The 25750-nt window shown below is 38.6% G+C and overlaps 1 protein-coding gene and 1 pseudogene across 4 annotated transcripts in view; one reads left to right on the forward strand and one right to left on the reverse strand.

Moving 5' to 3' along the window:
- The window catches only part of POC1B (POC1 centriolar protein B), a 102306-nt gene that overhangs the window by 19074 nt on the left and 57482 nt on the right, over positions 1-25750 (reverse strand). For 2 of the 4 annotated variants that reach the window (XM_047740779.1, XM_047740778.1), the window contains one exon: positions 22008-22085. The exons of 1 other annotated variant lie outside the window; for it this stretch is intronic. In XM_047740779.1, coding sequence (XP_047596735.1) covers positions 22008-22085 — 78 coding nt within the window. Of the gene's footprint in view, positions 1-11592; positions 11715-22007; positions 22086-25750 lie in introns of all 4 variants that reach the window. One more of the 4 variants, XR_007129349.1, reaches the window with a different exon arrangement.
- Positions 2299-3801, forward strand: LOC125106552 (heterogeneous nuclear ribonucleoprotein A1-like; annotated as a pseudogene).

Below are 25750 nucleotides of genomic sequence, written 5' to 3' on the forward strand. Positions count from 1 at the left end.
CGGTTTCTCACTCTCAGTATGGTATTCAATAACTCACACGAGACTTTCAACAGTTCATTACAAAATAGGCATTGTGTTCGATGATTCTGCCTGACTGTAGGCTAATATGCCCTGAGCACATTTAAGGTAGGCAAGGCCAAGCTAAGACGTTTGGTAGGTTAGGTGTCTTAAATGCAGTATACTGGGATGTAACCTCATGTAAGTTGAGGAAGACTGGTACACAGACAGCCAACCAAATCAAAAGTCAAATAAATCCTCAAATAACTCAGTATTTCTGTGAAACATAAAGTTATCAAAGAATCAGGGACATTATTTAGAATGTATTTTTGAAAAATTATTTCCTGAGCTTGCTTATTCTTTCAGATAAATAATGCCATTTCTTAGCCTTTCCTAGAGGCCCTATTTTCTGTTCCTCAAAACTTTTCAAATGCCAGATTCAAAAGAAGCGAGCTGTGGTGTTAAAAATCATGAGATAGTTCTTTTAAATTGTACACACAAAGTACATCATGCTTTAGTCAACTGAATAAGACTTTAGCTCCCTTGCTGTATTTGTTTTAGCGCTATGAAGAGGCAATTTTAAGACAAGAATTTATCCAATCATTTAACAAAGCTACATTCAGAAAACTGGCAAGCTTTACAGAACATCTTTTGGAGAGCAAATATTGTATTTCTTTATTGTTCTATTCATCATGTAGCATAATGTGAATATTATAGTACAATTAATAATAACTGTGATTGTAACAGTAATATATATTCACAGCTGGGTTTGAAAACCACCCTTCTCTCTATTTATTATTCATTAAATCATTCAAAAAACAGAGAATGAAAGCTTTCTATGAGAATTCAATATACACAGTGTACATTGTATTAGTTGACTTTAATTTGCATTTGCTAAATAATGAAGTCTTTCCTTATCTTCCCCAAATAGATGAAACTTGCCCATCATCTAAATCTCTATAAAAATTCAATTTTGCTTAGGCAATTATCAATTTTTCCTTACATTTCTGCTTTTTGTGACATCATATAATTTTCTATGCTCTCATATAATATGGTGGCTATATGAATGGGACATCAAGTCACACAGACTTTTAACCCTGTATCTTTTATGCCATAACTATGTGACCATGGACAAATTACTTGACCTTCTAAGAGCCCTTAGTTCCCTCATCCATAAAATGAAGAAAATGGTATTGAGCTACATTATAAGGCTGTGGTGAGAATGTAGATTTATTGAAAGAGTTTAATGTAGATTCTGTATTTACTTACCTACCATCATCAGTATCATCATATTATGTCCTCCCCCAACTCCTCTAAAATCTAATTTGCAAGTTTCTAGAAGGGCAGAAGCTACAGGTTACCTTCCTTCACACAGTTGACAACTTGCTGAGTAACTCCTATGTGTAAGGCACACATAAAGTAATTAATGAAATTTGTTGAATTAAAGATACTTCTCTATGCTGTATATTCCAAATTTGTTTGTTTTTTAATTCTACTCTTTATATGTCTATTTTCTCAAATTAGGTCATAAGCCATAAAAGGCAGGTACAGTTCAACAAATAAATGGATGAACCATAATAAATAAATGCTGATAGTAAAGAAGTATACACTGAATACACACTTAAAATAAAAATCACTGACAAATCCAAAATAAAATATTAAGACATTTTCAGATGTAATTAAAAAAAAAACACACAAGGGACACCTGGGTGGCTCAGTTGGTTAAGCAGCTGCCTTCGGCTCAGGTCATGATCCCAGCGTCCTGGGATCGAGTCCCACATCAGGCTCCTTGCTTGGCGGGGAGCCTGCTTCTCCCTCTGCCTCTGCCTGCCATTCTGTCTGCCTGTGCTTCTCTCTCTCCCTCTCTCTCTGAAAAATTAAAAAAAAAAAAAAAAAACCACACAAAAAATAAGGTTTCCATTTTCAGGCAGGTGCCTGAAAAATGTACATAATATTTTAAAAAGACATTTAGTAGACAAAGATCCAACAGCTATTAAAAAATTCTGATCTTGTCATTTTCATGGATAAAAATGGTTTCCTAATAATTAATACAGGAAGCCAATCTAACATCAAGCATTTAAATCTATGAATCTTATCTAAAATATTTAACCCCTTGATGAAGATTATATATATAGACACAGTTAAAAATTAGGGCATAAAGCCTCCAGGAAGCTTATGAGCTTATGAGTAGAATTTCAGTAACAGATATTTCATTATAAATAGCTGAAAACAAGATGCTATGATAATAGTGCACTGTTTGATAGAGATAGAATATTTTCCTTTCCAAGATTTTTGCGTGTAGAGAGCTGTAGGTGTTTTTCCTTTTCTTATTTTGCTGGTGGAAGAAACCCAGAAACCAAAGACAATAAAAATAATGACTGCATTTATAATGAAAGATTTTCCTTTTTTTTTTCTTTTTAATCAATTACCATAGGGAAAGATGGTCTAGGAAAAATAACTTACAAATACTACTACGTATCGTTAAGGTCTCCCCTCCTGCCACCATCATGTTTAAGTCAGAGTCTCCCAGAGCCCCAACAGCTGTTGAAGCTCTCATCGAAGGTCTGAGCTTTGAAACAACTGATGAAACTCCGAGGAACCATTCTGAACAACAGGGAATGCTCTCAGACTGTGTGGTCATGAGAGATCCAAACACCAAGCACTCCAGAGGCTTTGGGTTTGTCATGTATGCCACTGTGGAGGAGGAGGAGGCAGCCATGAATGCAAGGCCACCCAAAGCGTATGGAAGAGCTGTGGAAACAAAGATGGCTGCCTCAAGAGAAGATTCTCAAAAACATGGTTTCCACTTAACTGTGAAGAAGATTTTTGTTGATAGCATTAAAAAAGACACTGAAGAATATCACCCAAGAGATGATTTTGAACAGTATGGGAAAACTGAAGTGACTGATGTCATGACTGACTGAGGCAGTGGTGACGAGAGGCTTTGCTTTTATAACATTTGATGACCATGACTCTGTATGCAAGACTGTCATTGAGAAATTCCTACCGTGAATGGTCAAAACTGTGAAGTAAGAAAAGCCCTAAGGAAGAGGTGGCTAGGGTTTTATTCAGCCGAGGAGGTCGAAGTAGTTCTGACAACTTTGGTGGTGGTCGTACAGGTGGTTTTGGTGGGAATGACAACTTTGGTCATGGAGGACACTTCAGTGGTGAGGGGGCTTTGCTGGGAGTCGAGGTGGTGGTGGATATGGTGGCAGTGGGGATGGCTATAATGGCTTTGGTAATGTTAGACGCAACTCTGGAGGTGGTGGATGCTATAATGATTTTGGCAGTTACAATAATCAATCTTCAAAATCTGGACCCATGAAAGGAGGACATTTTGGAGGCTAAAGCTCCAGTCCCTAGGGTGGTGGAGGCCAACATTTGCCAAACCATGAAACCAAGGTGGCTACGGTGGTTCCAGCAAGCAGCAGTAGTGACAGCAGTGGCAGGAGGTTTTCACGACTGCCAGGAAACAAAGCTGAGCAGGAGAGGAGAACCAGAGAAGTGACAGCGAAGCTACAGGTTACAACAGGTTTGTGAACTTGGCCAAGCACAGTGGTGGCAGAGCCAAGCTGCCACAAAGAAGACATGTTTTAGACAATACTCACACGTGTGGACAAAAAACTCATGATTAATTGTATAACGGGTTATTTTAGCTTCTTTTCTGCGGAAGATGTAAAGCACTCCAAGAAAGGGTTTTAATGTAGGTTTTTTTGTTTTTGTTTTTGTTTTTGCACCCACGCTGCCAATTGCTAAATGTAATCGTCTGATCGTGGTGCTGAATAAATGTGTCTTTTTAAAAATGTGCTGTGTAAAGTCAGTCTACTCTGAAGCCACCTTGGTAAACTACCTTAACAGTGTGAAGTCAGCATCCCTTCAAGGGGATACCAGGTTCCATTTGAAATGTGTTTAACACTTGCTCGGGCACAGAAGCCACAGTCTCCAGAAACCTTGGTATAGCTGAACTGACAAGTTAATGTGTTGGCACCTGGAGTTCATGGTCAGGACTTTATTTGGTTATCAGGTTATTAATACGATCGCTGGCACAACCTATGCAATATATATAAACTGAATTACGGGATCAGATAAGATTACAGATAGCACATGTAATTAATAAATGATTTAATATCCTCTTGAAAAAAAATTATACCATAAAAATTCAAACATACTTTTCACAGATGCCATGAGTCAGAGAGAATATGAACTCGATTCTCTAACTCCGTAAAAGAGTGGTTAGCAATCATGATAAGCTGTGCACACACACAAACCCAGGAGGAAGCAGGCAGTTCTGGAAGGAGCAGCCGTGCCACCGCTAAAATGTCTAATATTTCCTGCCATCCAATAGACCCAGTTTTAGTTGCTTCATATTTCAGTCACAGTGTTTACCAGATAACCAGCATTTCTCAAATAAACAGTCTTCTGATGGTCCCTCCTGATGGATGGGACGGGATGCATGCGGACCATCAGTTTGTCATAGTCGCTACAGTATGTACCATGGGGTGCAGTTTGGGGTCATCCTGTGTGACCTTATGGCTCGATCAATCAGTTAGACTCTCACATCTCTATCTGGACTGGAGGCTCTATCCCCAAGCTCTGTGTCCTATCTTGGTAAACTGTTTACTCAGCAGTTCCAAATTTAAGGTCAGTCACCTCCTCTCCATACCCTATGTTATTGCTCTCGATCAAGCACTCCCTGCTTTCTATCTGGACTACTACTGCAACTGGCCCCCACTTTTCTATGCCTCCAGTCTCACCTCCCTGTCACCCCTCCGTTATCATGTTTTCGGAGTACCTATTCTGAAATTCAAATTCGCTTGTCACTCTCCTGCTTAAAATCCTTCACTGGTCCACCTGAACTTCTCAGGGAGAATCCCAACACCTTCAGAGGGCATTCAAGGTCATTCATGACCCAGTTTCATCTCTTCTCTCCTGCCTCCTGTCTTACTATCCCCCTCAACTCCCTCCCCCAGTACTGCAGCCAATCAGGAACGCCCACAGTATTCTGAACTCACCATGCCCTCTCAAGCCTTCTTGCGTATGCAGAAACTGAGCTCTGTCCTTGCTTCCCATATAATCAGGCAAATTCTTAAAGAATCTGCTCAGGTATCAACCCATCTGGGAGGTTATTTCTGATTAACTTTTTGGTCCACATTTTACTTTTCTAGTCTGCACACACATATGTGTACACACACACGCACATTCCTTATTTAGCCACTCTGCTCCTGGACTCCCATAGCAACTTAGGCATATATCCCTATTTTTGGACATAGTCCCTCATCTGTACGTTCCCACTGCTTGGTATATAACAGTGTTCAGCAAATGTATTGAATGAAAGAAAGAAAGATCTATTCTAGCCGTCTCTTTTGCTCACCCTTCCCCCAGAGACTCATTGTTCTCACTCATTGTTCTTCAGACGGGCTTGCACCTGTATTATTCCATCAGAAATGGTAACCAAAAATCTCTGCCAAATTCACCAAACATTTTTCAGTCCTTCTCTTGGCTTTCATTTCTACTGCTACCCATGCCCTTGAAGCACTCCTCTCTCGGCTGCCAGGACACGACATGCTCCCACCCATCCCTGCGCTCCAGCCCTCATTTCAGTCCCTAGGGAATACCCAGTCCCCTGCAAGATGGTCTTCGCACACAACGTTCTGTCTAGACCACTCCAGTACTCCTAACCCTCTCATCTCAGCTGTCTCTGAAGCTTTAGATCACGTTTCTCAAATTTCAATGTACATGTAAACCACTGTGGGTGGTTTACATGTACGTTGGTCTAGGATGGGACTGGAGAGGTCTAGGATGGGACTCATCCTAGGGTGAGAGGGTCTAGGATGGGACTGGAGAATCCGCATTTCTAATAAGGTCCCAGATGATGCTCAAGCAGACTATTCATGGACTACATTTTAAAGAGCAAGGTTTTTGTTTTTTTTTTTAAATTTTGTAAAGAATTTATTTATTTGAGAGAGAGCCTGACAGAGCACAAGCAGGGGGGAGTGGCTGAGGGAGAGGGAGAAGCAGGGAGCCGACCTCGGGGGCTTGATCTCAGGACCCCGGGCTCACGACCTGAGCTGAAGGCAGATGCTTAACCCACTGAGCCACCCAGGTGCCCCTGAATAGCAAGGTTTTATATCTTGTTCAAATGTCTTTCCAGAAGAACTGTATCTGATTCCACCTTATCCACATACCTAATGATGTCTAATGTCCCCAATACAGACTCTCACCGTATCATGTAACTCTCTACAATAGCTTTTGCTTAGATTCACAGCCTACATGCATCCTTCTCTCCAGCCTCCAGTTCCCACCTAAGACCTGGCATAATCCTTTCTGAGAAATGAATGAACAATGTCTGTTGAGCCTTCTCCTGACAGGCCAAACCACACTAACACAACAAGGTTCACTGCTCCAAGCTCAGCTCCTACAGAAATCCAGCTCGTCCATGCTTGGTTCTTAGAGGGATTTTCTATTCCTTCCCAAGATTCACTTGTCTGGGGTCTGCTGAGCTATGGCCAGAGAGTAAATGATTCCACATGCACTGGCCTTTTTGTTCATTATAACAAGCACGGTTGGACACAATCTTCGTGTACCGTCTACTAGGTAGTCCAGATTCTTTGTGCTGGGTATATAAGAAACAGAGTTTAATCAAGTAAATTCTACTTATTGTGGCCAGATTCAAATCTCCTACCCTGGTGTGAGAAATATTTTGGCACCAGGAGGGAATGAGGCAGGAGGAAAAGACAAAAACTTTTAGTACACTCTGATTTTTTTCCATTTAAAATTCACTGCCTAGATTCTCATAAAATCTATTCTTTCTTGTGTTTAGGAAAAAAAATTGACTAAAAATGCTATAGGAAAAATTATATAAGTTAATGGCTGGATACAACATCTAGAACATTTACATGAAGTAAGCTGTGATGGGAAGCTAATGGAAGAGCTTAACTGCATAGACACACGACAGGTAGAAACAAACCGTTGTTGCCAAGAGAACCGCCTGGAAGGAGTGCCAAAGTGAACACTAAAAATAAACAAAACACAGTCTGAGATATAAACTCCACGAATGTCAATTCCCTTGACTAATAAATACATAAAAATAGTCATAAGCACATAGTAGCACAAATAAAAAGATATTAACACTTGATTAAAATATTATTAGTATACCTTAGAGAAAACTGTTGCTCTCTGAATAACAAGTTTTAAGTGTACTTAAGGGAAGAGATCATTTATTTTGAAATTAAAACAATTTTTCCCCCAATTCTGTTTGGTAAACCTACTAGTATACTCAACTTGAAAAATGGTGATGAATTTTTTAAATAAATAATCTTATTCATGTGCAATTGTTCATGTCATCTAGTTGTAGGCCAGAAAGTAATTGCTTTTCCAGAGATGAGATAAAAGGATGTGACCCTCTAGTACATCAGTGTCCAAAATGTAAATAGGCATAGTTTTATGCATTCACCATTCACAGAACACATAAGTATAGAAATGATTTCTTAAAAAAGAAAGAACAACTTTTAAAATAGCATTAACATCTTGAATTTTTTTCAGTAATTTTACCGTGTACAAAATTATACAGAAAGTACACAGAATTTTCTAAAAGTACAAATTTGGGAGAGTACATTGCTTAGTCAAATTCTTTCAGATTTTCAATTGGTTTTCCAAAGCACACAAATGTCTTCACTTTGTCTTAATAATGCATTTCCAGTTCTATTTAAGATGAGAAATTATTTTAGTTATCATTCTCAAATTTCATTGTTATGAATTCTTATCCTCAAAATGCATTATTTCAGAATTGGAATAACATTTCTCAGCATGGTAATTTGCCTGATGCTAGATGTCATTTAGAATTAATTCATTTTACATAATATTAATTATGCACAGAATGGACAAAGTGGGCACAGACCCATTTTACTGAACCTAAAGCTTCAAACAGAACTTGATCAAGTGAACTAGGAAATGTCTTTGGAAGTTCCCACCTGTGGGGACAAGGTACAACATGGAAACACAGCTCTGTTACATAATGGCTCCCAAAGAGGGGATACCGGCAGAGGCTGAGGAGCAGTGAACATGGAAGAACTGGATCCCTCGGAACAGCAAGTACTTGGAATCTGAGCAATAGTAACAGCAAGAGGAAAAAAAGGTTGGAGGAGACTGCCCGGGTTCTGCAAATGGATGTATATTTGCAAAAATGACTCAAATCAATAGAAACAAAGTATGAGTTTGGGTAAGCTTTCCAGCCTTGCCCACAAGATTTCCAGCCCAGCAAACTAAGGATATTTACCAAGAAAATAGAGCTCTGTTTAAAAATAAAAGGCAGTGGAAAACAGGATTCACTTCATAGAAATCACACATAACCAAATCTGATGGAAACCGAAGTTACCATCTACTCTACAAAGGAAATAAAACCTGCAACCACCAGAACAAACAGCAATAACAGCACCAAAGAAAACTTATGCACTCACGATTCTTACCACGAAGAATATCCTTTCCTCAAAAGCAATGAACAAAAACAAGACAAAACAACAATAAAAAAAAAAAACAAAAAATGAAGATCCTAGTAGGATAAGGTTGGGGTCCTGGGGGGAGGAGTCAAAGAAAAGTAACCAAAAAGCCCTGTTAAGGAGGTTAAGCCATTCTATGGTTGGGAAAGAGACTTAAAGATCGGAGAGCTCAATGACTATTTTTTTTAAAAGATTTTATTTCTTTATTTGACAGACAGAGATCACAAGTAGGCAGAGAGGCAGGCAGAGAGAGAGAGGAGGAAGCAGGCTCGCCGCTGAGCAGAGAGCCCGATGTGGGGCTCGATCCCAGGACCCCGAGATCATGACCTGAGCCGAAGGCAGAAGCTTTAACCCACTGAGCCACCCAGGCGCCCCTCAATAACTATTCTTACCAGGAAGCTGTATCCACACAGCTAGGCTGGAATAACCTGTGACCAGCACACAACAGGGAATGCCTCCTGGACAGTCAGTAAGAGACAGTGCGTCTGCTACAAACAATTCTTCTCCGTCAGGATTCCAATACTAAGTTAAGGATCTGTGCTTGTTAAAGCCTGGCATGTGCTGAGGATTTAAGTACTTGGCGAATAGGAATGGGGGATGTATGAAATCCCAAAGTAGGCTCCACAACGGATTACTTGTAAGCACTGACACTAGGGCCCATTTCTCCATATGTTCCCAACCAAGTACTGGGATCCTCAAAACTTGTCCCTCTTTTCTCCCCAAACAAATACTCGTCAGGCTTTTTTGGCTACTATATTATACCACAGTGAAGAAATATTTACTGAGGATAAGCCCTGTTGATACTAAGGATGCTAAAACTAGGATTTAGAATGAATGTGATGTGGGTAGCTGAACTCTTTGGGGAGTGGTAGAGTGCACAGGGTGAGTGTGGGCTCAAAACTGAGTCCCATTCGAGCCCTTGCTTCTATCACTTCACAGTTGGTGTGACTTTGGGTAAGTTACCTCAGTCTCTCTCTCTTTTTTTTTTAAAAGATTTATTTATTTATTGGAGAAAGAGGAAGAGATTGAGTACATGAGTTTGTGAACAGGGGGAGGGTCGAGGAAGAGGGAGAGAGAAAATCTCAAGTAGACACCCTATAAGCACAGAGCCTGATTTAGGGCTTGATCTCAAGACCCTAAGATCATGAACTGAGCCAAAATCAAGAGTCAGATGCTTAACTGACTGAACCACCCAGGTATCCCTTGGCAAGCTACCTTAACCTCTTTAGAGCTAATCTGTGGATAGAGTCTGTGTGCATCCTTAGTAAGGAGATAAAATGCTTAGTCGTACATAAGAAATGGTGACTATTTTTGTGAATACCACAGGCATGTAAGGAGAATGCTCCTAAACTTGATTCAGTGAAACTTTAAAATACATACCTATAATACTATATTCCTAGATAAGCAAATAAAGATGGTAAAGTTGGCAATTCTTCTCAAATTATTTTATAAATAAAATGCAACTCTCATCAATATTCCAAAAGAATGTTTTTGGACAACTGACAAAATAATTCTGAAGTTCATATGGATAAATACTAGGTCAGAATATCCAAGAAACATTTGAAGGGAAAACTTGTGCACTGTATTTTAATGAAATACTTTGAAGTTACAATAATTAAGGTATGAAAATAGATAAAGAGCAAACAGATCAATAAGACAGAAGACAAAATCCCCAGAGACAAGTACATAAGGATTTAGTTTTAAGAAGGTTCAAATCAATGAGGAAAGAAACAATACAAATGGAGGATAACTTTGTTAACTATAAATATGTAATTTATAACACCAAAATTAATTCATCTAGAATTTCAGATTTAATTGTTAAAAATAAAACTTTAAGAGGCGCCCAGGTGGCTCAATCAGTTCAGCATCTGACTACTAGTTTCAGCTCATGTCATGATCCCAGGGTCCTGGGATAGAGCCCAGCACATCAGGCTCTGAGTCAGTGGGATGTCTGCCTGCCTCTCTCCCTCTGCCCCTCCAGCTCCTACACATACTCATTTTCTCTCTCCCTCTGCTTCTCCCTGCTCCCTTCTCTCTCAAATAAATTAAATTTAAAAAAAAAAAAACAATAAGAGTAGCTAGGGACATATTTGGGAAGTAGGGAAGGACTTTCTTTGCAAAAACTCTGAAGAAATCATAAAATTAAAATAATGATATTTTTCAAGAAGTTAATGCAACTAAACCTATCAAAAATCAGAAAGAGAATTCAAGGAGAAATAGCAAAGAAAACTTTGTAGCACATGGCAAAGATGGTCAACCTTATCAGTTAAAATGACTTAAGGATCCATTTTAAAATGAACAAAACAATAAGAAAAATGGGCAAACACGCAAAAAAGCAATGCTGAGAAATAGGAATGAGCGGAAATCATGAAAACAGTTTGAAGCACACAAGTCACTGTTCTTACCACACACACAAAAGGTAACTATGGGACATAACAGATATGTTAATTACTTCAACTGCGGTCCTCTTACACCATGTATTCATATATCAAAACATCCCACTGAACACATCAATATATACACAATATACACAATATATATATATACATATATATGTGTATATATATACACAATATATACACAATATACATAAAATATATCCAATTTTTTGGTCAGAAATATTTTTTAAAAAGCTCACTTCACTAAAAAATTAAAAACACCTCTTACTTATTAGATTTTTAAAGCCTTTTAAATTTAAACAATTAATAATTAAGTAAGTATAATACCTAACATATGTTTTAAAATATAGTAAGTGGGCACCCTCATATAGAACTAGTGGGATCCAAATTCACACATTCTAGACTGAATTTGCCTAGTTTTTGGTTTTTTTAAAGTTCCTATCCTTTAATTCAGTGATTCCTTTTATAGAATATGTTTCTTGGTTCCGAATCCACCCTTCAAAACTCTATTCTGTGATGCTGAGATTGGGCCTCTATGAACTACAGCTTTCTCTTGCCAATGGGTTCCCTGATAGGCTCTGCCAAAAGGAGCCATGAGGGGGAGGACAGAGGTCAGAGGGGACAGAAGAGACTCCTCTCCCTATCTGACTCCAGTCAGCCTCTTCCCAGCAACAGCCTTGACCCCACAGAGACATTTGTACCAGGTGACCAGTGGCCCTCAGAAGTCTGGGTTCAGTCTGCAGGCTCTGCCTTCCGAGCTCTTGAGGCTGGAGGGCAGGGCCTCTTCTCCAGGCCTCTAGCATCTAACAGCAGCAACCTCTTCCTGGGAGAAAATATTTTAAATGTTCACAACAGTTGTCTCCTGGTAATTTTTTGTTTCTTGTGTTTTTTCTCCTTGTTTTTCATTCTTTGTATAATTAGGAAAGTTACTGCTTTAAAAGCATACACATGGACATTACAAAGTGGTTAAAAGCACATTGTAAAACTAGATAGAGTTCGAAATCCAGCTTTGTTACTTACTGGCTGGATGACCTTGGGTAAATTTCAAATGCCCAGGTTAGTATCCAAGACATACAAGACGCTCAGAAAGAATTCCACTGAATGGAGACACGTATTTGTGTCCCTTGATAAAATTAGAATCATATTGCTTGTGATATTCTTTTTTCACTTAATAAAAAGATAAACAAAAATCATATTTTAAAATTAAAAAAAAATCATACCCTTACAAGACATATAAGCGATTTTTAACTTTCATTGTGAAATAATTTCAAGCTTATAAAAAAGTTGCAAGAATAATGAAAAGGACTCTCATATATCCTTCATGCAGATTCATGTGCTGACATTTTGTCACATCTTCTATATCATTATCTGTTTATCTAAATTTTTTTGGAATCTTTTGAGAAAAGCTATAGACACTATGCCTCTTTACCTTAATTACTATTGTGGGTATTTCCAAAGGACAAGACCATTCTCCCATACAACTACAGTATTATCATCAAAATCAGGAAATTTAGCATTGATATTATCATCTAATATTGATAGGACATTTTTGCCAACTGTCTTAATCATGTCCTATGTAGCAATTTCCCCACTGACCCAGGATCAAATCTAGAATAACACACATTGTATTTAGTTGTTGTTAAATGTGGTATGGCTACATAATATTCCATTCATGGATATACTATCCTTCTATTTAACCCTTACTCTCATAAAGGACATTTGATTTGTGTCCACCCTCTTGTTATTAAGAGTCATGCTGGAATAAACGTACTTGAATAGAAGTCTTCGTCAGTCTGTCTTATTATTTTTTAAAGATGATTTAGGATCTTTAGAATGATCATTCAGGATCCAACAGGAAAACAGAAACCACAAGAGTTATTTTAACAGAGAGAATTTAATATAGGGAGCTGGTTAAACAGGTTTGGAAGTCTGTAAAGGCTGAAAGGAAGCACAGAGGGAAGAAGAAATAGTAAATGCATGGAACAAGACCTCAGTAGCGCTGGAGGAACAAAGGAAATGTGTTGGATTATTGGACCCTAGGCACTTAGAGGCCCCTGGCTGACTTGAGATGGTTTGTTCATAGGAGAGAAGAGGAATGTTCATTAAAAAGACATTCTGAAAAGGAAGAGGAAATGCCTGGCATTCCTTCTCCATCTCCCCTTCAACTTAGAACAAACAAGTTGACTTGTATGTGCTTTAGCAAAATAATCCAAACAAACACTCGAAAAGTAAAAGAATTTTGCGACCATAAGCACTGAAACCTAGCAAAATTCTGCAATGATTTGGAAAGCAATTTAAAATGTACATGTAATATACAAATTGGGCTTTGTGGTGGCCATCATTATCTCACGCAAAGAGAAAACGCTATGGGAGTTAGATTAAAAAAAAAGTCAAGTTATACTAAAACATTCTTCAACTAAAAATCCATTTGAAATGTAAATGATAGGAGTTGGTTGGTTGGTTCAAAGCAACAGTTGTATCTGTGTTTGAGAATGTATGATTGTGCACACAATACGTTACCTTCTACTGATGCCTACACTTCAGAAAGTAAAAGAAAGGAAATGGAAAGACACAGGAGGAACTAGAAAAGGATCAGCACTGGCCTTAATAGCCACGCCACTGATTGTAAGGGTTTTAATTTCTTTGAAGCCCTAACCATGTTTTACCAATCCTGATTTCATAAAGTACAATTGAAATGACTGAAAATTCTATTAGCAGATTATTGATTACTTCCAGCAAGTAATTAACTGTCAAGTGTCTAAATAGAAGGGCAAAGCCAACTAGCTTTCCCGTGTATGCAGCACCAAATAACTCAAAACCAGATAGGTAGGGATGGACAGAACAATGAGTTCACGATTTTCCACGAAATTCTGACAGACCCGTATGTGGTGTTTAGCTCCCCAGTGAACCATCCTCTCGGTCAGCCGGTCAGCCGCAGGAAGCTCATTCCCGGCTGACAGTCCAAGAGACAGGCACTTTTCAGTGCGCTACTGGAGTAATTTCCTGTGTGAAAAGCTCACTGCTGTTCTTGCATTCCTCAGGGTGCATTTCTTCTCATTTCAGAGGATGTTGCTCTTCCACAGGAAGAGGAAGGAACCAGTTGTTACTGGATGTGTGGGCGGAGAGAGCTGTGGGGCATTTTCAGCATGCCTCAGGCTCAGCTGTGGGAACCAGGGGTGCGGCTGAGATTCCCAGGCCCGGGACCCCGGGTAGTACTGCAGCAGTTAGGGGTCACGGCTTAGACAGACAATATCTTAGGGAGCTGGAAGGCAGAAATAATACCTGGAACTTCAACACCTCCAGTTTCCAGAAACGTGCTAATTTTCTAAAGGAAATTGTAAAAAAGTACCCTGTTGGGCTGCCAAAGAGCATATTTTATAAAATCTTTTTGGAGAGCATCTCCTTTTTAAAAAATTTCTTCTTTTGTACATTTCATAGAGAAAAGTTTAAGTCCTGAAACATTTTTGTTGAAATGTAATTTGTGTAACATTTTTTTTGGTGAAAGGAAACATTAATGTAAGCTTTCTTTCTCTGTGACCTTGAACCTGGGAATAAAACTCAAAAATTAATATATTTTTCAATATAGCTAAGTCAAACCTTGGAACTTAAGATCATTATGATTTTTTATTAAAAAATATATTTTATTTGAAGGAAAAAAGAAAGCCTCTGACCTACACTATTAATCTCTTTTTCTAGCTGTACTATCTTGGTAAACTTTACAGATTATCAGATCTGTGTCATCTAAAAATAAAAGAAAAAAAGAAAGAAAAAGAAAAAAGTCATGTTCCTTTAACAGACTAAAAAGTTAAAAAGTTTTAGTTGGATTTTTTTTTTCCTTTTTACAATCCCAAAACACATTTTTTAAAGGTCAGCTATCACATCCACAACTGTTGGTAGTTTTCTAACATATGGGTCACGAAATACTTCAAAAGCAAAGACACAACTAATTTTGAAGTAGTCTCTTTCTAATATTTTCTTTCCTATCTCTAAAATAACTTGTATCTGAAAAAAAGAAAATGTGCTGTTTTCGTCTAACTGGTAATAGGTCTGTGAAAACGTTTTTCTTCATTACTTCCATCGATTATCATGTACATCTTCTTTTTAAAATGTCTGACAATTTAATTTCTTCATTTCTTACAATTTCAAAGACAACGTTTTCAAATTACTTCTCAACCCAGATGAGAATTCCTCTTTTATTCCTACTAAGCATTTCAAGAGTAACATTTAACTTTTGGAGTTCCTGATTTAAAAAAAAAAAAAAAATCACTGTGTCCTACTTAACAGGCTCATTATTTTTTGAAATGAAGACTAAAAGTCTTTTAATAAAAGGTGGACAAAATGTGGAAGGTACCAGCTAGTTAGTCCTGATATAGATTCTACAAATATCTATGTTAATTTCCCTTCAAATGCTTAGACCAAGGGTGGTCAGGAGAAAGATAGCACAGGGCCACTGAACCAATGTCTACAGATATGGTTCACATGTCTATTTCCTAAAGCTTAGTAAGCAGCAACAAAGTTACAAACATACCTCGTTTCAGAAATCATATGGACTAAACTTACAAATCAAATGCTATGTTAAAAAATACTGCAAAGTTTAAAAACTTCAAAAAGAATCTTCCTGCCTCCAAATTTGGAGGTGGTTTATATACGTAAATCCAGCAATGTTAGCATACAGGAAAGTAGTGAAAGCAGGAGGATTGTGCAACCTGATTTTTACTTATTTTCCTGGAAAAGTAAATGGGGAGTCTGAGGACAATAAATCGCATATTACCATTTTACACTTTTAAAGTTATAAATTTTAGTTTTGAGACATTTAGGTTTGCATACACCATGTTCTTTTGAGTAAGTCTTTCTAAATCTTTGCTTACATAAGCAGTTAGGAACTGGAATAACTGAACTAGTTACACAATGTTGTTCAGTAGCCAGGACAAACTGTTGCCACAACATCCATGGAAATATTCCCTCTGTATCTGCGAGTTTACTTTGTATGTCCATAGAGTTTATCAATGCATTAATATTTTTCAGAGAGCATATACCATATGACTATCTCCATGGAAGCATGCAACATTTTTCTTCCTAAAAATACGCTGAGACAAAAGTCTTTCCAACAGGGAAATGAGTGCACTTTGCTGAAAAACACCCATCTCAGTGACGTCTAGGAGAGAGGAGTGTTTTACCACTGCGCTTCCCTAAGTCACAGCAACAGCAGAGTATCAGATTCAACTGATCTGATCGCTTTCCTGAGCCTAAAAAAGGATGTGGTAAAGCCACAGTTCTTCTTTCAGCAATCCCGCTGGCAAAATGATGCAGAGCCAGGAGATAATCTCAGCTCTCCTGAGGTTACTCAAGGCTACACCTTCCCATCCCTGGGGAAAGGAGGTAGGGAATCCCACAGCTGACATCCAACCTGTCAGGAAATCCTCTTGGCTCTGCCTTCAAAACACATCCAGAATCAGATCACTTACACCACCTCCTCCGCTACCACTGTGGATCAAGGAACTCCGGACGGCCATCTGACTATTCAGTAGCCTCCTAATTAGCCCGTGTGCTTGCTTCTCTCCACCACCACCCCTGCAGCCGGTTCTCAACACAGTCATAGCCGCAGTGAACCTATTAAAACCCAAGTCCAACAAGTTCCGCCTCTGAAGGAAAGCCTCTGCTGACTCCTCTCTCACTCCCAATCTGCCCTTCCAGCACTGCTCCCACTTGCCGGGGGCACCTGCCCAGATATCCTCATGGCTGTCCCCTTCACTCCTCACATGTCCCCTCTCGCGGGAATCTCATCCTGGCCATACCTAAAGCACATCCCTCCTCCTGTCTGCCTTCAGCGCTTTCTCTACCTTTACCTTCTGGGGGCGGGGGGCTATATACGCTAAGCCCTACCATACTGTACAGTCTGTCTTTTCATCTGTGAATTGCCTGTCTTCCCCACTAGGATGTAGGAAGCAGGCTACTCGGGGGCAGGTGTTTTTGTTTCATTCCCTTTTTCTAAAATCAAGAACGATGAATGACACAGAACAGTTACTCAACAATACGGATTAAGAGACATATATGTTGTGGGTAGGCATGTTCTTGGCTTTCTGCTACATCTGCTACCGACTGAGCAACTTAAAGATCCCAAACTAGACTGATGCACTTTGATTGCTTTGGTATGTATTTTCAATTACTTCGGAGACATCTACCTACACCTTGCTCTTTCCCCAACTGGAATGTCCCCATCAAAATCCTATCCGATTCTGGTCAGGTCAAGAACTGGTCAAAAGATTCCTTCCAGAGAAATTTCTCTAGTTTCCTCCAGCCCATTAATGATCTTTTCTGAGTACTTACATCAGTAAACTTTCGCGACCATCACATACACTTGGTATCTACTATACTCTAAGTGTCGCTTATTTCTTAAACTCTTATTACTTAAAGATTTTATTTATTTATTTGACAGAGATCACAAGTAGGCAGAGAGGCAGGCAGAGTGAGAGGAGGAAGCAGGCTCCTTGCTGAGCAGACAGCCCCACATGGGGTTCGATCCCAGGACCCCGGGATCATGACCTGAGCCAAAGGCAGAGGCTTTAACCCACTGAGCCACCCAGGGCCCCCTAAACTCTTATTTCTGTTGGGCTCGGTTCTAAGTTTCTTGAAGTCAGCTCACTGAGCATCTCATGTTCTGTCTTCATGTACTATAATCTTATATATTTTGACTGATGGAGCAACAAAAGGCTGCAAACCCATGATTTTTTCCCTATAATTGTAAATTCTCATTTATTGTAAAGAATTAATCTGACCTGAAACACTGTCCCCAATTCTAAAGAAAGACACCCACATTATGTTCATAGTCTACACAGTTGCCAGAATGAAGATGAGAACACTGTTTTGGTTCTCTCTCAGTGAAGAGTCCATGTTTTGACAATCAGTTGGAGGAAACACTAGCAAGATTATCAACCTCATTTTGTTCATTTGTAGGACAAATAATAATAAAATTAATACATCAAAACATAGGAATACAGTTGACCTAGAATAAAACATTTTAATAATCCTAGAATATTTTTAAATAAATTTTGTTTATAGTCAGTATTGTTTTAAAAAAGACTTTGTTAGGATACAGAAGAGAAATTCCTATCTTGCCTGCCTTTTATAGGAGAGAGGTTAAGAATAGGGGAGGGTCTGGAACATCCCAGAGGGCCACATCCAATGTCAGTGCTAATGCTAAATGCTGCTCTACAACCGTGTTGTTAAAATGGTTGGTCCAGTTCTAACTGAATAAATGAAAATATTAAAAGACCCAATGGAATCCCGGAAAACCCTCAAAAAATCAGTACATAATGAGTAAGAATGCAATCAGAATGAAGATTTAGGGATTCGAGATCAACATTTTAAAAATTACATTTATTTGACAGCCAGTATGTCCCTTTACAAATTGCCCCCCCCAATTCTGTTTTTGTTTGTTTGTTTGTTTATAGCAAAACTTCAAAAATGCAGGCTGGTGGAGCACCTGGATGGCTCAAGCAGTTGGGTGTCTGCCTTCTGCTCAAGTCCTAATGGGATAGAACCCCACATTCAGCTCCCTGCTCAGTGAGGAGTCTACTTCTCCCTCTCTCTCTGCCCATCCCCCTCTGCTCCTGTGCCCCGTCTTTCACTTTCTTTCTCTCAAATAAATAAAATCTGAAAAAAAAATGCATATTGGTTACAGCTTATTTTGATCCTGAAATACTATATCAGATGTCCTGCCTGCTTTTAGAGGCACAAGTACAAGCCGGGAAGATTCCAACTGTTATACTGTATGCCATAACTTGTAATAAGAAAGCATCAGAGTGGGGTGCCTTGGTGGCTCAGTGGGTTAAGCCTCTGCCTTTGGCTCAGGTCATGATCTCAGGGTCTTGGGATCCAGCCCTGCATTGAATTGGGCTCTCTGCTCAGCAGGGAGCCTGGTTCCCCCTCTCTCTCTACCTGCTGCTCTGCCTACTTGTGATCTCTCTTTCTCTGTGTCAAATAAATAAATAAAATCTTTAAAAAAAAAAAAAAAGAAAGAAAGAAAGCATCAGAGCCCAGATACCAGTACTCTCAGATCTATAAATCATCCTAAATGTAATATAAAATCAAGTCAAAGTAGGAATAAAAGCCAACTACTTCTATCGTAACAACCCTGGCTTTTGTCCTAGTAGGAAATATGACAAATTAAGGCTTGAAGAGTAATCTTTTTTATGTCCCATCTTGATGAAATGAATTCTAAGGGAAATTTCTTCCAGTCTTCTATGAAAACCAAACAAATAAATCCCCCAGATAAAGAGTAACCACCACAATAAAAACCAAAACCACCTATCAATACTGTTTGGTGGTGGTTTTTTTTTTTTTTTTTTTTGGCTTCTGGTATTTCTCTGGGTTTTAAAATTATAATCACATGCAAAGTTCAAATCACAAATACTTAACGCAGTTATGCTTCACGCCAGACTGGAAACAAATCTCCTTTACAGTTGTGCCTGGTTTGTTGTGCAGAAGCAAAAGAAAAGTAGCCAAGGTACAGAGACTATAGATTAAGAATTACTTATCAGTAGATTAATAAGATGAACATTTAAAGTGATTTCACTTTAGTTTTCTACCCAATTATCTATCAATGAGCTAAAAGGAAGATACATATATATATATGTATATTGAAAGTTTAAAGGGAAAAGTTTTAGAAATATTCTTTATAAAAAAGATGTTTTATGAGCATATATTTATATCTTCAGAGAATGTCCTAGTAAAATAAATAAAATCAGGAATCCTTATAACTTGCCCTGGAGGCAACCAGCTATCTTCCAGATTCTAAAAGAATCTACCTAGATGGGACTTCATTAGCCTAATCCTAAACTGATTTATGGCAAATATATTTTTGCTTTCCTGTGTTTTTTTGTCTGTTTTATTTTTATGAAGCATTAAGCACATAACTCAAAGTAACAGTAGAGTCTTTTTTGTAATACTTACTACTGGGTTGAACCATGGGAAATCACTGACATTAGACTATTTATGCCTACAAAATGGCAATTTCCTATAATCCAATCTTATATTATCCCTTATGTGGACATATTTGTACTCTTCAGTCTTATTAAAGGTTTACTAGCATAGCTGCAAACTTATCATGTATTTATCACACAGAACTGTCCTCTCAGAATTTCACATACATTGTAGTCCCTGAGTTAGGTTACTATAACACGGACTAGTTGACTTTGGCACCTTTGGATCACCATCAAGGGATAGATACTCTGCTATCACTTGCTAGGTGGCAATTAGGCCACTTGCACAGCAAACTGTAAAAAAAAAAAAAAAAAAGTCTGGATTATTCAGGTCATGAGGTTTTGCAAAACTTCAAAGGTACCAGCAGGAAGCCTGAGTCTCAAAATGTAGACCAAATTTTGATGATCTAGGATAACTTCTAGGCCAGAAATACATAAATCTTGTAGAATAACAGCTTCATAAGAAGGCATCACCTCTCTTTTGGTCCTCTTACAGCAGGGGCAAAAACCTAACTCACTGGAATTTATGTTTTTCAAGTATTTTATTGAACATAAATGTATTGACTACCTATTATAAGCCACCAATCCATGTGGCAACAATTAGATGTCCAGTTAATTTTTAATGCCATAAGTAAGCTATTAATGCAGAAGTGCTAAGAGGAATATTCTATAAACATGCAATCTACAGAAGACAGGACCACGGACCTGCCTGAGATTTCCGTGACAATTCTACATGACAATCAGCCTGTTGGTCACCCTCCCTCCCCCAACTCAGGGTGATTTCTTTTTGTAAAACTTCTCATGAGTGATCTATGAGTCTTCTCTGCCTCGGGTTAAGTACAGGTTTTTTGTTTGTTTGTTCTTCTTGCTTTTTAAAGATTTACTTATTTATCTGAGAGAGAGAGAGAGTGAGAGAGAGCATGAGGGGAGAAGGTCAAAGGGAGAAGCAGACTCCCTGTGGAGCTGGGAGCCTGATGTGGGACTTGATCCCAGGACTCTGGGATCACGACCTGAGCTGAAGGTAACCAACTGAGCCACCCAGGTGCCCCAATAAGTACAGTTCTTTCTGGTACAGGACAGATTCAACATGGACTAGTCCCTCTACAGAATTCCTCTACCAAAAATACCATTCTTGAGATCTGCTGGAAAGGGTGTAATGTCATAATGTCAAGCGTTTTTGTTTGTTTTCTTTTTTGGCCACCCATTAACAATTTCTCCAAAATACTCAACTACACCGACACCATCACAGTAGTGTGACCACAGAGCGTGCATGCCATTCCTCCCACTCATTCTTTTTTTTTTTTTTTTTTTTTTTTTTCCTCCCACTCATTCTTACAACTAGTTTTGCATTGACTCGCGGGAATTGATGGCAGTAATAATCTGCTTTGCAAAGGCCAACAGACTCAGACTGAAAAGCTGAAACTCTCAGTGTATGACTTTACACTGAGTAAGTAAATTATATGTATATAGTTATTATAAACGAAATTGCAAGTACTAGAAATTCTTAATCCCTGCATAATCCATCAAGAGGGATGGACAAAGAGAAAGGACTGCTTTTTTTATAGCTTCTCAGGAGAAAACTGTGAGTTTAGCATCTCTGAAAGGCAATTAACAGAGAAGAAAATCTGTTCTGTGACAACAAAGTGAAATGTCAGCTGGATGGCACCTTGACAGGGAATGAGGCAGTGAGTACAGGTTAGGCTGAGTTTAAGGTCATCAGAAGTGAAGGCTTTTCTGAGAAACTGGTGCTGCTCCCCCTTGTGGCTATTTAGGCATATCGTAAATATGACTCTGTACAAGTTTTTTTTTTAAATGCTAAAATGTTAGGCTATTTAGACCACTTTTTATCTCCTCTCCCACACACTTTTTTTTTTTTAAGATTTTATTTATTTATTTGACAGACAGAGATCACAAGTAGGCAGAGAGGCAGGCAGAGAGAGAGGAAGGGAAGCAGGCTCCCTGCTGAGCATCGAGCCTGATGCAAGGCTCCATCCCAGGACGCTGGGATCATGACCTGAGCCAAAGGCAGAGGCTTTAACCCACTGAGCCACCCAGGCACCCCTCCCACACACTTTTTAAGGAAAATGTATTTTGCCAAATAATTTAATGCCACTTAAATGTTAAAGAAAACTTACTGTGGTAGAATCAAAAGAAAGGACATCCACAACAGGGGGAGAAGTCTGCAAATCAATTACCTCAAGCTTTGGATTAATCTGTGTATATAGATAAGAAAAGTTAACATTAGTTTTTTCTACCATAAGAAACTGGATGCTATTTGTAACAACCTAGAGGGTATTTCCTAATATTCTAAAATTAAATACATTGCCATATTTATGAATATGGATGCAGAAATTTTAAACATAATATTAGCCTATCAAATCTATCAATGTATAAAAAAAGATTATTAGGACCAAGCTGAATTTATTCCAGGAATAAAAAGTTGATTTTACATTCGAAAATCAATATAATTCACCTTTATAAAGGAATTTTTAAAATAAAATAAAATGACCCACCTCCAGAGATGCAGAAAAAAGTCCTAGCCAGTTCATTAAAACAAGAAAAGGAATAAAAGGTGATAAGATGTAAGAATTAGAACAGAAGAAATAAAACTGTCATTCATATGTAATTATCTACGGAGAAATTCCAAGGGAATCTACTGTTAATCATCAGAACTAACAAGAGAATTCATGCGATCCAAAATCCATACACAAAATCAAATTCATGTCTATACTTCAACACACAGAAAATGTAAATTTGAAAAAGACATCATTTATGGGGCGCTCTGCTGGCTCAGTCAGTAGAGTACGCGACTCTTGATCACGGGGTGGTGAGTTCAAGTCCCATGTTGGGCGTAGAGCTTACTTTAAAAACAATAAGAAAAAAATTTTAAAAAAGAATAAAAAGACATCATTTACAACACCATAAAAAATTTAAATACATCACAATAAACATACAAAGATGTATAAGATCTCATGAGAAAAATAATAAAACTAACATGATAGATATTTAAAAAGACTTAAGTAAATAGAAGGCTATACCACCAAAAGCTCAGAAACGGCACCCTATATACATGGGAAATAAATACAAAAGAAAAATAGCACAACAAATCAATAGAGGAAGGATGATTATAGTTGAGAAAACTGGCTCACCATATGACATACAAAAGTGGACAGTAGATAGATTACAAAACCTAAATGTTATGTTAAAACTAGGAAGTTATAAACTATAAGGTAAATAAGAATCTCTTTGTCACATGGGGTCAAGAAAGACATCTTAACAAGAGCCGCAAAAGCAAAACCATAAGGTAAAAAATAACAACACCGAATTTTTAGAAACCTGATGCATCTGATGACATCAAAATTAACAATTTGTTTAACAATGGACACCACAAAGTTAATAATCCGATCATGGAAAAGGAGATAGATTATGCTGTCTAAAACTGAAAAAGTAGGTTTTTCTTACACAGCTACAAATCACTGTGAAAAACACTGATCCCAAGAAAAAAAATTATGGAAGAAAAAACCTAACAGTTGACCAGCAATATGGAGAGGTTTCTAGAAACATCAGTAATTAGACCAGATTAAAGCAAAATGCCACTTGACACCTATTAGATTCTGAAAATGAGAAAGCTCAATGATGCCAGCCTTGTTTATAGCAGTACTGTTTATAATGGTGAGGGGAAAAAAAAAAAAAAAGCCACAGCCCCAAATCCCCTAATGTGTATCAACAGCGGAAAAGACACATAAGTCATGGTAATTACATTCACTGGAATCCTATACAACAGTGAAAATAAATGAAATACAACTATGTACAACATATGTTTGTACAAATTCAGAATTCAAACATATGACTCTCAGGATTTTAATTTCTTTTTAAAGATTTTATTTATTTATTTGAGAGAGAAAGAAAGCACATATGAGCAGTGGGGAGGGGCTAAGGAAGAGAGAGAATTTCAAGCGAACTCCCCACTTAGTGCAGAGCCTTACGTGGGGCTCGATCCCAGGACTCTGAGATCATGACCTGAGCAAAAGGCCGAAGCTTGGGGCGCCTGGGTGGCTCAGTGGGTTAAAGCCTCTGCCTTCGGCTCAGGTCATGATCCCAGGGTCCTGGGATCGAGCCCCGCATCGGGCTCTCTGCTCGGCAGGGAGCCTGCTTCCTCCTCTCTCTCTCTGCCTGCCTCTCTGCTTACTTATAATCTCTCTCTCTGTCAAATAAATAAATAAAATCTTAAAAAAAAAAAAAAAAAAGGCCGAAGCTTAACCTACTGAGCCAGCCAGGTACCCCACAGGATTTTAAGTAAAAAAGCAGTTTATAAAGAAATACACTCAGTATGATTTCATTTGTATAAAGCTTAAAACCATCTAAAACTAAGTAACATCTAGTTATAGGTTAAAATGTTACAGTAAATGAAAAAATGAAAGCAATGGAATAATTAACTAGATTGGTGATTATTTCTGAAGGAGGTTACTTCAGAATTCAAGAAGACCAAAGGAAAAAAATTAAAAATAAAACCCATCATCACCAAATACTTATAAAGACTGTGAATACAAATTAGTTAACAAAGGGCAACAAAGGTAGGAGAACTCTGTATCAAATGAATGGTACCAGCAATGAGTATACAAGAACCTTAAAGAAGAAGCTGTTGACTGGGCATTTAGGGAGAAAACCTTTTCTATGGAGGAAACATAGGAAGGGCTTAAGATGGATCCCTAAAAACAAAGGTTTAGGAAACAAACCTGAGACAGAGATGAGGTAAAGAGCATTCCTGAGCACTGAGGCAGAAGGCTGACATGATCCTTTTGGAGAGGGCAGTAATAAGACAGGTTGGCAAGGGGCAAACTGGGAAGGGTGCAGGAACTGGGGAAGAGAAGCTGGAGCTGCAATGCTGTTTAGCAAGGTGAATCTGACAGAGGCCTGCAGAGCACCAAGAAGGACGTCGGGTAACAGCGAGAACACCGCTACGGCAGTCCAGGACTGTGCTGATAAGGGCTGAGCCCAGGGGAAGAGGAGCAGAATGATTTTTTTAAAAATTACTTTTATTAACATATAATGTATTATTTGCCCCAGGGGTACAAGTCTGTGAATCATCAGGCTTACACATTTCACAGCACTCACCATAGTACATACCCTTCCTAATGTCCATCACCCAGCCACCCTCTCCCTACACCCCCACCCCTCAGCAACCCTCAGTTTGTTTTGTGAGGTTAAGAGTCTCATATGGTTTTTCTCCCTCCCGATCCCATCTTGTTTCATTTTTTCCTTCCCTACCCCCCACAACCTCCCGCCCTGCCTCTCAAATTCCTCACATCAGAGAGATCATATGGTAATTGTTTTTCTCTGATTGACTTCACTCAGCATAATACCCTCTAGTTCCATCCACATCATTGCAAATGGCAAGATTTCTTTTTTTTTTTTTTAAGATTTTATTTATTTATTTGACAGACAGAGATCACAAGGAGGTAGAGAGGCAGGCAGAGAGAGGGGGTAAGCAGGCTCCCCACTGAGCAGAGAGTCCATTGTGGGGCTCGATCCCAGGACCCTGGGATCATGACCTGAGCTGAAGACAGAGGCTTTAACCCACTGAGCTACCCAGGCACCCCAAGATTTCATTTCTTTTAATGGCTGAGAAGATGTGGTGTGTGTATGTATGTATGTGTATATATATATACATATATGTGTGTGTGTGTGTGTGTGTGTGTGTGTATACACACACGTACATACAGAGGAGCAGAATGATTTTAAAAACACTTATCATGTTTGATGGGTATAGCTAGAGTTCTGGAAACAATAAGAGACTTTTATAATTATCCAGCCACTTGTGTTAGACGTACGTGCCCAGGAGTGTCTGTGCCCCAGGAAAGGGGTTAGCACCATGCAG

The sequence above is a fragment of the Lutra lutra genome, chromosome 8 (genome assembly GCF_902655055.1).
Source record: "Lutra lutra chromosome 8, mLutLut1.2, whole genome shotgun sequence".
Classification (NCBI taxonomy): Eukaryota; Metazoa; Chordata; class Mammalia; order Carnivora; family Mustelidae; genus Lutra; species Lutra lutra.